At 35.7% G+C, this 15,328-nt stretch overlaps 1 protein-coding gene across 1 annotated transcript in view; it reads left to right on the top strand.

Annotated features, from left to right (window-relative positions):
- LOC147015536 (talin-2-like) overlaps nucleotides 1-15,089 on the top strand; it is a 265,377-nt gene extending 250,288 nt beyond the window's left edge. Inside the window, exon 58 of the mRNA XM_085850367.1 lies at nucleotides 13,044-15,089. Coding sequence (XP_085706493.1) covers nucleotides 13,044-13,172 — 129 coding nt within the window. The 3' untranslated portion in view covers nucleotides 13,173-15,089. The remainder of the gene's footprint in view (nucleotides 1-13,043) is intronic.
- The last annotated feature ends 239 nt before the right edge of the window (nucleotides 15,090-15,328 follow it).

The following is a 15,328-nucleotide window of genomic DNA, read 5'->3' as shown; positions in this document are numbered from 1 at the left end:
TTAGATACAAATCATGATATTCTCCAAGGTTCTTTATCTTAAATATTTTCCAAATTTCTTGTGCATGTTTATATTCCTTATCACTTATCTCTTCTTCATAAAGGTTATTATAAAAACTTTCTTTTGAAGGAAGTTGTGTTTCTTTAAATCTCATCAATGAATCCATATAATCATAAGGATAAATTCCCTTACTTGTAGGAATTTTCTCTTTACTTTGAATTTCATTCCTTGTTTGAATTTCCTCTCTCGTTAGAATTCCCTCTTTAATCAGAATTTCCTCTTTAGTTAGAATTTCATTCATTGTTTGAATTTTCTTTATAATTAGAATTTCATCTTCAGTTAGAATTTATTCATTAATTTCCTCATTAATTAGAATTTCCTCTTTACTTTGAATTCTCTCTTTAATCTGAATTTCCTCTTTAGTTAGAATTCCCTCTTTTGGAAAGAATGAATTAAGATTTGGAAAAGACCCCGTGGAGCTTAGATTTGATGCTAGGTAGGCTAGTGGTGTTCCCATAAACTTGTAAGAATCTAGAAACCTAATACGAGTTAAAGGTTTTGTGAATATCATTTTTGTAAATGAAATATACTTTTGACTTGTGTTTGTTATGGCAGAAATATTCCCTGGTGTTTTTGAAAGTTCATTTATAAATAGATGTGTATCATAGTTGGCGCTGTTGTGAAGAAAGACTACAATAAAAGAAGGAAATTTATAATTAAGATTACAACAGGAATGAGCAGGACCTCTATATTTACCAGTAAGATGACAATGATCCCTAACTTTAGACTCCTCAATTTCCCCCTCACAAATATGACAGATATGGTTCTTTCTAAATTCTAATATTTCTTCTTCGGTTAATTTCATCGGTTCATTTGTTTCTTTCATTAATTTAGTTAGTCTTATACAATCCTTTTCTAATCGTTTTACAAATTCTTGTGAAGCTTTTTTTCCACTATAATGTTCAAGTTTTTTATACTTTTCTCCAACAGATGATTTGATATTATAACAGAAACCACAAGGAATATGTTTTTGATATTTATTTGTATATGATTCTTTTGGAATAGGAGAAGCAGTATTTATCTTTTTTAGGATACATTCAAAATCAGCATATATCACAAATGGGTGCATGATAGATTTATTATAATCTTCAAAATAAATCTTTTCACCAGGTTTCAGCATTGTAATTGCAGCTGATTTATGATTACTACAATATTTTCTATGTTGTTCTAATCGTTCTTTTTTATGAAATGAATTAAGACATCGCTTACAAGGATATATTTTGTTTGCTGTTCTGAATACCTGAGAAGAGATTAATCTTGATAAATTATTGATGCATGTATAATGTGAATTCTTTCCAACACTAAAATATAAAAGATCAGTGTGTGTTTCTTCATTTTTATAGTTGTTTGAAATTTTTAATATTTGAACTTTGTTTGTATCCGTTAATCCATATACATTAATAGAAAGATTATTCTTTTTCTCAAATTTAGCAATATCTGTTCGTGGCATTGGGAATTTAAAATCTTTAATGTCCAAGGTATTCTCATATTTCATATATTGTTTTACCCTTTGTGAATTACAATTTGGTGGATGTAAGTGAGCAAGAACAGACCAGAGAAAACATTTATTATCATTGTTCTTAATATTAATAATTGCCTTCTTTAGTTTTATTTCTTTTGGTAATTCAATATAAGAAGAAGCTTTAAGAGGGTTTGATTTTAGAATGTGTATATCTAAAATGATGATTTTTTAAATATGAAATCCACTTCCTACCACTGTATTATCAACATCCTCCTCTTGTCTTGATAGTTCTTCATAAACCCCACCATTCAAAAAATCTTGAAATGATGTTATAAAATGAAGATCTGTTCTCATATAAGGAGTTTGTTCTTCATCTTGTCTTTTCACATTCATTTTCACTCCCATATAAAACTTTAAAGTTTTCATTTCTTTTAATGTCTTTCTAATAACTTTTTCAACATCAGGTTTCACGATTTCAATTGATTCAGCTATTGATGAAGGACCGGGTTCTCCAAATTGAAAAATCCTTATTTTTATATGCCCTTTAAATGCCCCATCAGTGTTTTGAATATAATAGTCTCCCTTTACTTTAAACTCATTTTTCTTGTGTTTTTGTGATTGAAGATGTCTATTATAACTACTCTTCAAAACATCCTTTGAGCAGATATCACAATGTTTTCTTTCCAACTCAAGAGGAGATATTTGATGAAATAGATTAAATGTGTGTTTGTTGGTTTGAAGGTGTTTTTTATGATGTTTATATTCGTGATTACAAACATCGCAGTACGTTGTATTCACCATATTTATATAATAAAACTTTGCTTAAACTAAAATTTTCTTGATGAAAATTTCGTTTAATTTATAGGTGAATCTGTGCTTAAAACCATTTTATCCTCCAACTTTTTTCACTTAATAAATACAATGTTTCAAGACACAAAAGACAAGTTTCAATCAATCTCTTCATTTGTAAAAGATACTGAGAAATATGTCAAGGATGTAAAATTGAACAAAGATAAATATAACAACTATTGGATAAAAACAATTATGGTGGATATGATGAGTTCTTCAATTTCCTTCAGTGGAAGGGCTTTTAGTATACCTGGTAGAACATCAATTAAAGTATCTCGAACAAAAGTTTCTCCTCTCCTTCTGGTAATATATTCAAAACTAGAAAAAGCAATGAAACAAGACAAAGTATCAAAAAACAAAAACCTTATGGATGAAGCTTTAGAAAGAAAAGATAAGACCATCTGTAATATGCAAGGAGAAATTTGTATTTTTTTCAACAACCTGAGAGATGTAAATCCTGATGAAATAAAGGATGTTAATATATCAGGTGAAATGACATTTCGTTCAATAGTAGTTAAGGATCATTTTAAAATTACCTTTAATATAAAAAATGTTGTAGTTGAATCTGGAAATGAAAAAAAGTATATAGATATCGATGGTAATATTATTAAATACGAGTCAATATGCAACTGAAAGTATCGATGAATTTCAGTTTAAGTAAAGTTTCACTTTATAAATATGCTAGACTTCCCTGATTCTCCATATGACAAATTTGAGAATTGTCTTGCGTGTGAAAGACGGGGATTAAACACAGAGTCAAAAACCTATAAACAATGTATATTCTGTGATTATCTTCTAATTAATGATAATAAAAAATTTCAAAAGGAAAATAATTCTTTTAGATTTACACCAAAAATGAATTACTTTACAAGATTGATTTGAGAAATGAATTAAAGTATGAGGATGATAACGCACCTTTCCTTACAAGGGAAGAAACTGAACGTATTAGAGAAATGTTCAAAGGATTGTTGTTATATGTTATTCATGGATGTGATTTTGACGGAAATATCAACACAAGATATTGCATAAATCAAATAATGGATTATCTTGAAATTAAACCTGAACTAAGGATAAAATAGAGTTTCTAAAAAAAGCCAATAATAAATTAAATAACCTGTTTTCCAAATATATAAATGAATGATTTTTTACCCATTTTGGAAAATAAGATAAAATTTAACAATCATAAAAATCTTCCAAATTCATTAAGATGTCTCATCATTGGTTCAAGCGGATGTGGAAAAACCTGCTTACTTTTGAAGATGCTCCTGACTCCCAACTTTTTAGATTATGATAAATTAATAATTTTCACAAAGTCGAGTTTTCAACCAGAGTATCAACTACTCTCACAAGGTTTTAATGCTGGTCTTCAAAAGGAAGATACAATCGGTTTATTTAAACTTCAAAAAAACCTAAATGATTTTAACATTGAAGATATAATTCAACTATTTAGTGATACACAGAGATGTAAAAAGAAATCAAAACCGATAACTTGTATTCTTAGTGATAATACGGATGATATACCGTCTCCCCAAGATTTGGATAAATCAAAAAAGAACCTCGTTATCTTTGATGATTGTGTTCATGAGAGAAACCAAACTGTAATGGACAGCTACTACACAAGAGGGAGACATTCTTCTTGTAATTGTATTTATCTTAGTCAATCGTACTTTCAACTTCCTCGTCGTTCCATCAGAAACAATGCCAATACTTTTATTTTATTCAAGTTAAATTCAAGAGATATAAATAATTTTTGGTGAGATAATTGTTCTACATTATGTAGTAAAAACGAATTTGGGGATTACATGAAGCACACGATTGAAAAATATAAATATATTGTTGTGAAACAAGATGAGATATGAAGGGATAGATTCTTTGTTTTATAAACAATTACATATATAAATGACAACTATTATTATAAATCTTGTGGGTAAATCTGCTTCTTGAAAAAACTTTCATAAATCAAGGTTCTTGTGTCGTGCATATGAGAATATTGTAAATTTACTTTAAAAACACCCTGTGATACGCATTGTATCAACAACAACGAGAGCAATAAGACCTGGAGAAGTAAAAGGTGAAGATTATCACTATATTTCAGTGGAGGAACATATGCGATTGAGGAATGAAGGTCAAATATTTGAGGAGGTTTCTCTTGGTATAACAAAATAATCACATTGTAAGAGTGAGTTAAGGAAACTAAAATCTGGTGGTCTTGGGATATTAGAAACTAATCCAGAAGGAACGAGACAAATTATATTATTAAACATCTGAACGGAGTGAAGATTTTATCATTCGGTTTTGATGTTGATGAAGAAACTCAACGCAAACGTATGAAAAGCAGAGATGCAAGTATTAGTGAAGAAGAAATTACAACTCGTATTAATGTTAATAAAGAATTTGATGAAATATTTCAAGAAAAGGATTTATTTGAACACATCTACTTGGATGATGAAGAAAAGGAAAATTTCCCTGTTGATCTTTATAATTCATTAAATGATATTTTCCAATAAATAAATAGATGCGAAAGAAAGAGCAAGAACATTTAAGGAACATCAAGAGTTGGTTTCAAAAGTTGTAAATCAACAGGAAGACATAAGGAAGAAACGCAGACAGAAACTAACGGGCGAAGAAGCATTTGAAAGAAAACAAGAGAAATTTTTTAAACCACTTTTAAAAACTTCCCAAGAAAAAATGAAAGATGTTTCCCCAGTTCCCACAGTAGAATATACTCCGAAAAAACTTCAAATGTTAAAAGATTTTGATCAAATGACGGAGGAAGAATTAGAGCATTTAGGATAATTAGAATATGATGATGAAGGTTTATTTCAACAACTGGAAGAGACTAATCGACCCCCTGATTATATTGTGAATGGTCTTCAAAACAATGAATATTCAGCGGATTCAAAAACGAAAGCAGGACTCATTCCAACAGAACAACCAGCAATATTTCATCTTGTTCAAGAAAAGGTATTGATATTTAATGATGAATTAAAGTTCTTGGGTTCTGCTCAACCCCTTGTTAAACTAACTCCGAGATTAATGTTTCTTCTCACAAAAGATGGAAGACAAGGTTCAACTGTAAGGGATGAATCAAAGTATATTGATAAACCATTGGATATGAAAAATAATGATGATAGAGTATACATTGATCTGCTGAACACTTAATTATAGGGTTAGTATTTCTGGTAAAAGTAGGAAAAATGAGAAGGAGAAACACATTATTCAGGCTTTATGTATCCTTGGTTCAGGAATTAGTTTTCTTCCAAATGACCCATCGCAATTAGTTAATAGACTGTTATTGTTGTTCGGTCGTAAGAAGGCTGGAAATAACAATTGCTTTAATGAAGCATCAGCCATTTTGGACCAGTTGATGAACATGAAAATAATGAATAAATCTCAATATAAAGACATTTTATCTCATATTAAATAAGATGAGAAGCATAATCCTGAGTTTTAATTTCACAACAAGCGACCACACATCTTCATTCCCATACCCACTACAACTTGACACAACAAAAGAATATGAGGCATCTTTATTGTCCATGGAAACTTATAATACCTTATTTAATATAACTGATAAAAATGACAAGTTTAGTTATAATCCCTTAAGTGGATACAAAACGATAACAGTCTCACCCGGAGCATATGAGATTTCTCCAATATCTTCCAAAATTGCTCGTCTTATGAAAGAACATGGTAATGAACCAAAAAATATTGTTATAGACATTCAAAAACATACTTCAAAATCAATGATTAAAGTTAAAAATAACTACAAGGTTGATTTCATCATTGATAATTCATTTGGAGAGTTATTGTGTTTCTCCTCAAAAAAGATTGAAACTAATGGGACGTTTTACAGTGATAATGTCATTCAAATATCCTCAGGAATAAACTCGGTATTAATTCACTGTGATTTGATTGATGGTGCTTATAATGATGGAATAAAAACAAATACAATATTTTCATTCAGTGCCTACTCAACCCCAATTGGTTATAAATTCAATATGGAACCCAAAAATTTGGTTTATCTCCCTGTGTCAGGAAAAACCAGACACAGAGTAAATTTTAGGATAACCGACCAAGATAATCGTACGATTTCTTTTAATGGAGAAGTTATATCCATCAGAATTCACCTACGTGAAGTTTTCCAAGAAATAAATACGATGGTTATTGTGAGGAAACACGAGTTGGGAAAATATAAAATAATTACAGGTGATGGGATGTTCCTTTCCCCATACTACAAGTGTGAAGGTATGTATCTTGGTAGAGGATACTATAAACCTAAGAGACAAAGGGGTGTTGGACATCAATTTAGAGGAGATGGGATAATTGATACTCTAATGGGTATTGGTTCAACTATTCTTAAAGATAAAGACCAAATTGGTTCAACTGCTTCTGCTGTGGGAAATGTAGCAGGTGCTGTAAAGAGCATAAAAGATGCCCAAAAGGAATCTCATAAATTACAAGCAATTAAAGAAATTAAGAAAGGCAAAACTCAGTTGTCCCCCCATGAACGACAGAAAATAATTCAAATACTTGGGTCAGGGTTTCAAAAGTTTTAACATATTTTTTCCTAAATAAATACAAGTATGGAAGCAATTGATAGTATCTATGATTTGGATGATACTATTATCATCTCAAACTCCACTAAAAAAGAAGATTACTTCAAGGTAAATGCAATAACTGGAACAGACTGGAATGCAAATGGTACAAAAAGTTTTGAAATAAATAATCAACAAACCTATTTGAATCTATCCGAAAGTTTCTTGTTGTGTAAATTTAAATTCACTAAGGCTGGGAATAACACAAACGCTACACTCGGAAATGATTTCTTCTGGAAAATGTTTGATAGTGTTCGTTTGTACATTGGAACACAAGAAGTTGAAGCGGTTGATTATGTCTCTGGTGTATCTGAAATGATGAAATTTACACTATATTCATTCAGTGATAGAATGGGAAAGGGGTCTGTTGAAGGTTTTATTCCTGATATGTCAACGGGAACAACCACAGACCCTGGATATACTCAAAGGAAAGGAGCGTATAATGATGAGTTAATAGTTTTACTGTGGCAGATATATATATATATATATATATATATATATATATATATATATATATATATATATATATATATATATATATATATATATATATATATATATATATATATATATATATATATATATATATATATATGTATACACACACTCCTCCAGCCGAAGAGTCAGTATTTATATAATCCTAGCCACCTGGGTTTCGTTGATTCGGTGTGAGCTGATTGGCTATTCCATCCATTCACAGGTAAGAGATGTGGGTGGGTCTTTATGTATTTATATATGTATTTTTGGACCCCATCTATCAATTGTGACGATGCTGGTGTCTGCATCTGCATCTCCACCAAAATCTAATCAATTTGGCCTTGTCTCACACCCAACCTGACCATGAAGTTTCGTCCTAATCCATCCATATCCTTTTGAGATATCCTGCTCACAGACAGACAGACAAACAAACAGACAAACAAGGGTGAAAGCATAACCTCCATCCACCTTCGGTGGTGGAGGTGTAACAAACGGCAAAAGTTAAATCCATATCTTGCTTATCATATCCTCTACACCAGGTGTCTGCACCACACCTTGAAGAGAATATTGTAATGGTATTACAAATCAATAAAATGCACAAATTTTACTGATAATAATGTTATTTTATTGAAACTATTTGGAGGAATTTTCATTTGTGATTGAATTATATGAGAGCGAGTTGATTGTAAAGTGCTTTTTGTGCATGATAAGAAGAATTGCCTTGACCTGCAATTACAACAAAATTGTGGTTTGCTTCATGTTGATCCTACAACCATAATTCTGTTGAAGGTCCAAAGAAATGATCATTATTTCTTGCTGCAAAGCAGCCACCACGGCTGTAGTTACACTTACCGTTACCATTGTGAGTAAGGATTAAGTTGTTGCTACACCAGCCTCTTAACCACTCACTCCCGGCCCTTTGTGCAGTGAAGTGACGCACACTGTTTTGTTTAAAACGCACTCTGATCCCACTCACTTTGCTCAAACTTCACTGTATGATGAGATGTCGAGCCATTGTGGCTGCTGTTGCTGTGACTACTACATCTCTGTTACTAAAAGAAGTGTGTGTGTGTGTGTGTGTGTGTGTGTGTGTGTGTGTGTGTGTGTGTGTGTGTGTGTGTGTGTGTGTGTGTGTGTGTGTGTGTGTGTGTGTGTGTGTTTTGTCACACTTAATTCTAACGCGTTCCTGTTGTCATAGAATAATAAAAATGATACCGTTGGAAAGCTAATAAATTTATGTACTTGGAACAAATTTTGTTTCTGTTTAATCAAAAGGATGCCTGTGCTGAACACCTCTCTTTCCAGGATTGAGGAAGAAGATATGGGAATGTGAGCTTAATGTTGCAGTTCCAGCAGTAACTTTTATTATTCTATGACAACAGGAATCCTTTATTAGGACATGGGAGGAGCACACAAAATTATACAATGGTAATCCATCTCAAAGTATGCTGAAGGAGTATGCAAACAACAACAATCTTCCACGATGAAGCCGAGTCTATGGGTCGATCACTTTCCCATCATGGACAGGTCGGTGGTCTCTCTGTCTTCTACCGCCTCCTTTCTGGTCTTGCACCCTCTTCTCTTTCTGTGCTTTGCTCACCTCCCTCCCTCCACCCCCAGGTTTCTGCAGGGCACACATGGTCCACCATCAACCCCTTTCTGGTGAAACTACCGAAATCCAGGATCACTGCTCACCTTCACTCATTCGTTCCTCTTTTATCCCGCATGTGGAATCAACTTCCATATTCTCTTCAATCTCATTCTTCCCTCCAGGTCTCCAAGACAGCTGTTCACCACTATCTCGGATCGTCCCCTATTCAAGACCATTATTTTTTCTACCTGCGTTAACCCCTACCTTATCGCTCCTCCTCCAAAATTTCCAGTTTTCCATCCTGAGAGTTTCCTTCTGAATCCATCTTGTCCACCTCATGCATCCTCTCTGGTCCCCATTCCAGCCCCACACCCATTGTTTGTTCTATTCAAATATCCCTCTATATTGGCCTTCATCTCTGCTGTTGGTGTTTCTCCCCTCTCTCAACTGTTCATTTTGTTCTGTTGTTCCCTGATCCGTTCAGTGTACTTGATTATTAAAATTACACAATTAACTTCGGATCAGAAGCAAAAGAGGTACATTTGATTTCTTTAAAATATTTAAAGAATACTAGCATATACACGGAGTTGAATGGGTGGCAAAAGGTGGATGAGGCATAATAGTTGGTTATGGGAAGCTGGGGAGGGTGTCATGAGGGATGTGATGCACTATGGTTACCTTTCCTTCCTTGGTTTTCTAAAGGACCTCCCTGTAGATGACATTTTGGGTGAGTGTCTTGTTGCTGAATAGTCATTGTGAGGAATTATTGTCCACTTTGATAGATATATAGGAGTAACCTCTTGCACGTGAAAATGCAACATATAGTTGGCCATGGGAGAACACAGGGGCTGGGAGGTATATTCCGAGTTTGTCAAATGTTTGGCCCTGGAATTTGTTTATGGTCATCGAGTATGCGAGTCTGACTGGAAATTGCATCCTCTGCAGTGTGACTGAAAGGTTGGCGTCTGATGGGGCAAGTATAACATGATATAGGCTTAGCCCAAGACTGAACAGGAGCAGTGGAGGGTGACCGAGAATCAGAATGCAAATTTCAATGAACGGCACTTTTTGGCGCACATCCGACGATCGAACACCGCTTGGACGCTTTAATTTGAAGACCACACACGCAAGACACAACACAGGTAATGATGGTGGTTGAGAAACGTCAAATTACGCACAGACGTTAACAGAAATATTTTTTTTTTAAATAAATCTTTACTTTATATACAATGTTTCTTGTTACATTTTTTGTGTCAAATTCACCTTCTGAGGTAGTCAGCATGTGCAGAAGAGGGTTTTACATTGCAGACGCTGTTTTCGAGGAGTGGAATTACACCTCTCGGCGGTGACGGTCTGTCGACGACAGACGTAATGACATCAGCGAATGGCCGATGATGTCAAGACAGAATTGCGCCTCTCAGCAGTGACGTCACACGTCGCCATGCAAACGAACCAAAAAATTAGAAAATCGCCCAAAATTCCCAAACGTGTCCGTCTGGCGCAATCTCACATAGCCCATGCTGTTCATTAGACCACAGAGCACCCACATGCCGAAAGTGGGGACAATCCATCCGGCAGTTTTGGAGGAGATACGTCAAGTTACACGCAGACGTTAACAGAAATAATATATAGATAAATAATGCTTTTCTGTATTCTCACTGTCATCATTTTACATAGTGTACCTTGATACTTCTTCAAACTGTTTAAATGAGAACAAGACCATCTGTCTATTACCGAAGCATTACCTAAGCAAAATTATAATTGAGGAAAGGGAGGTTGATTGGCGAGAGAACAATCTAGGGAATCAATGGAATGTTGATTGAAATCTTCTAACCTTGGTGGGAAGCATGGAGAAGCTGGCATTTCGGGTGGCTCTCAATGAAGGGTTAAAGCATGAAATGTCAGCTTCTCCTCCCATAGAATTCAACATACTTTGATCAACATTCCGTTGATTCAAACCATCGTTCTTCCTGGCTGGCGATGCAGAACAACACAAAGCCTTCACGATTGAGGCCAGTTTTCCATTCTGGTTGGAGAGAGAAATTTGGTTACTGGAGTGTATGTACAGAAGGGAAAGGAGTTTCAGAAAACGAGGAGGGAGTTAAAAGGGCATCAGAGGAAGGGGAGTTGGGGGGGGGGGGTTGGGAAAGCATCTTAAAGTCATATTCCATTTTATTTCTTCCTCTGATGCTCCTCTTTATCATTACATTTATTATCTTGCAGGTTTCCTCCCCTCTCTCCTCATTCTCATGCTTGTTGCATCCATCTGCTACCCTTGCTGTTCCACTGTTGACTTGTTGCCTTTTGCCCTCTGTCTCCTCGCTCTTTCTGTTTTAAATGTGCCTAGATTTTGTCAATGAAAAGAAAGAACAAGGAAGGCAAGACCACATCTGATGTGTTGAGAGGAGAGCAAGGTTACCAGCCTTTATGTGGTGATAGAGTTGCAGGCCATGCTTTCACACTGCTGCGGATACTTTCCATTTACTCTCAGAGGTAGAATATCGGTTGCAGTTACCTTAGCCCACAGTTGAGTTCCACATTGGATGGCAATGCATATGAATTGCCTTATAAACGACAAGGAGCTGGAAATTGCAAAAAATTTAAATAAAACGCTCAACGCTCTGCAAAGTATTCAGGCTCCTTCCCAATCATGTAAGAGATTATGGGCTCAAAATCGTTCATGGCAGAATGGAAGATCAAGAAACTCCAATGACTGCACCTCTATCAAAGAGTTTTCACAGAAGTAAATTGGGGTTCAATTGATTGAAGTAAATGATGCTGTTTATGTTCAAACAATAGAGAAAGGTTGCGCATTCTCACTGTGTCATGGTGCAGGTTGTTGACCAGCTGTCCTGATCTCTTGCTTCAGATGTGGGACATCAATCGATTACTGACTTTGCAGAAGCATAATGTCGAGAAGAGAAGTCGCTAATTGAAGAAGACAATAATTAAGGTCAGCTTTGATTATTGACTGGAATACCTTGCCAAAGTTGGGGGAAAAGGTGATCAGTCTTTAATTAAGAGGCTCGGTCTTGTCACCCATCTTGTGAATGGAGTGTTGTTATCCAGTTTCCACAGTGAAGAAAAGCAGTCGGAAAATACCTGCAAAAGAGGTAAAGGGTATCCAGGACAGATGCACAGGTTTGATGGATTCGAGTGCTAATATAATCAGGGTCGGTTGTTGAGCAGGTGTTGAAGATTATTGCACTTATCTATTAAATTTTTTTCTGTTTGGTAAGAGAAACAGTGGTAAATCATCAGCATAATTTTGTATTTCTCTTTTGTTGCACGACAGTAGAAACTACAACTACATCACGACAGTAGAAACTACAACTACTACTTGTACAGCCAAAATTATTCTCACTTTCTTGAGTGTTCTGTCTTGGAGAAATTTTGTGGCCTAAGAGTTTCACGAACTGACTGGACGGGCCCGACACGCGAGTGAAGGCGGCAGGAATTTGTAAGGCCTCAGATATGACGAAAATCCTCCATTCAAGTCCAGGGACGGCACACACATTGATGAATCGCCTTGCCTGCGAAACACCAGGGTGACAGTTTATAGCTGGGCTGAGATTCAAAGCAAGGTTAGACAACTCAGAGGCAAGTTGTCCATACCTCGAGGCTATCCTTCCAGCCATCTTGTTTTAAATGTGTGGATTGTAATCAAGTATCTTGCAGTGATTTTTTTTTTTGCCCCAGTCCTCAAAATTTGTGCTTTTCTTCTATTTCCGAGATTTTTGTTTTCATGCTGTTTGTAAATCCTATGAAGAACTACAATTTTGATTCAATGATGCACACGAAAACTGGAAGTGTGCATTATATATATTCTGAAAGAGCTTAAACCCTCTGTAAATGTCTTACCTGGAGTTCTCTTCAACAGTAACGATGAGTATGGAAAAGTATTGTTTCCATAAAATCCAATCACTACTTACCACAAATCGTTTTGAGCATGAGATGTTCATCTGTCAACATCCCCACGCTCTCCCCCGTTCAATTGGCCTTGCAGATCATCGCGGCACAAGAAGAAATGCTTCGCAAGGAGCGAGAGTTGGAGGAAGCACGGAAGAAACTGGCACAGATACGGCAGCAGCAGTACAAGTTTCTGCCGACCGAACTCCGAGATGATCACAACTGAAAACCTGCCCATTGGCACAGTGACGCTGGCCAGTGACCAGTCCATGATCAGGCCAGCGGGCCACGGCAGGCCCTATGGCATTGTCCGCTCACTCTTTCCATAAGTATTGCTTTCTGCGGAGCATCCATACACAGCATAGTTTCGCTTCTCTTTCTTGCCTTGTTTTCTTACACTAAGTTGAAGGCAAGCAAATCTTTTAATGGCTTATGCCAAAACTGTAATTATCTGCATTGTGCACAAGTTATCAAAAGTGTTGAATGAAATTCTCCATTTCCCATGATGCAGTGTGCCATCTTCACAGTGTGTCAGATACCCTGAGGATCAAGCACACCGAAATGTGAATTCAGGGCGTTTTTTAAAGATATATAAAACAAAAATAATATTGCACAGTTTAACAGACTCCAGCCACAGAGTGCATGTGTTTTCTGCAGAGTGGGAATTGAGAATACTGCACTCAAGGCCAGTGGTCTGGAATCTGAGGCTTGTTGGAATAATCCTCCATATCATGAAGGCTGTTATGAAGTCCAAGAGTTCAGGATACATGGTGCTTGGGACTTCTTTGATAAGTAAGCATTATCTATTTTGGCTGAAAGCAAAGGAGACACGCTCAATTACGTTTAAAGATTTTTTTTAATCTATTTTTCCAAATGTTATTTGTGCCCACAAGGGTAATGTGCGGATGGAACACCATTTCAGTTATGAGCCTGCACCTCGCCTCACATCCTTGACAATAAAACGTTTTCGTCGTGAAATACAATGGAATAATTAATTAGTTCTCTCCCCTCACCCCCATCACATGTAAGCAAATTGTTCGTATTTTCTTGATCCTCAATTATATGAATCTATTGAATTGTGAACAAAAAATGCCAAACGGTGGAGTTAGCCTGTTAAACGCAGCGATTCAGCCAGACTAGATTAAAAAAAAAATTTCTACAGTATTCTACTATTTCTTCATTACATATAACCACTGGGAGTACGAGAGTTAAAGGTAAGTGGCAAAAAAAATTTTTTTAATTAATCTATTTATAAGAATACGAATCCGTATTTGTTTGTTCAGCTGGATGAAATGCACTGTTTTGAGCCATTCTAATTGCCGTAACTTCAATCAATCCACAGCCTGGCTCAATGTTCATGAAAATGTTGCTGAAAATAATTAATTTGTTTAGATGCCAGGGGTCGGTGAAGCCTTTGGCACGCTCTGCTTTTGTTTGAGACAGATTTGCTTAAAGAAAGCTGAACTTGGTGCTAAAATGAGAGTAGTCAGACTGCGTTGTGTTGGAGGTGAGACGAAGATGATGTCACTGAGGGCAGTATTACATGAACACACAGGTGTGAGATTTTTACATGACATTGAGAGTGCAACAGCTTATAGAATGCACAAACGTTTAACAGGCTGTTACAACCTATGATTGTCTGTTCGAGCAAATATTCAGTTCATCCCTCTCCCAAAGATTGAATGGCTTTCTTCCTCTTTAGCTCCGTTGCGAATACCAGGTGATGAGTAATGTGTTCGCCATTATTGTCAAACACAGACTTGTCGTACGTAAATCTCCCCGAGCGTCGACTCGCATTCAGCGTTAAAATTTTAACCGTGGAGTTTTCTCAATTTGTCCCAACACTTTGACAAATAGGCAAAATGCTCAATGATTTGGCGATTGTTTCGACGGTGTCGCACCGACGTGCCTTTGCCGGTCAGAATAAATATCTTCTGAGCAAGATTGCAATTGCTTTGAGGATTTTGTTCTCACCAGGCAGAAATGTTGGAGTCGAACATTTCAAAGGATAATACGAACAAATAATAACTGATGCTTGATCATACGAAGAGGTACAATTGGCATTGTGTGTGTGTGTGTGTGTGTGTGTGTGTGTGTGTGTGTGTGTGTGTGTGTGTGTGTGTGTGTGTGTGTGTGTGTGTGTGTGTTTTATTCCTAAACGATCCATCACATTTGATTTGAAAGATAAAAAGCCATATTTATCCTTTCATTACCGTTTTGTAAGGCACCATTTTGCACGGTAATTTGTGCAGCTTCATATCTTGTATAAATTGCTTTGCGTAACACCATACGAAAGTTAAATGTGCATCTTGTTAAAGTGCAGTGTATATTCCTCAATGCATTCAAATAAAATTCTGAATTTGATTGTCTGCCTAACGTTAA

The sequence above is a fragment of the Eptatretus burgeri genome, chromosome 12 (genome assembly GCF_056783735.1).
Source record: "Eptatretus burgeri isolate ZD-2024b chromosome 12, Ebu_testis_v1, whole genome shotgun sequence".
Taxonomy (NCBI): Eukaryota; Metazoa; Chordata; class Myxini; order Myxiniformes; family Myxinidae; genus Eptatretus; species Eptatretus burgeri.
The sequence above is the reverse complement of the archived record's forward strand: the minus strand, read 5'-3'. Positions and strand labels throughout refer to the sequence as shown.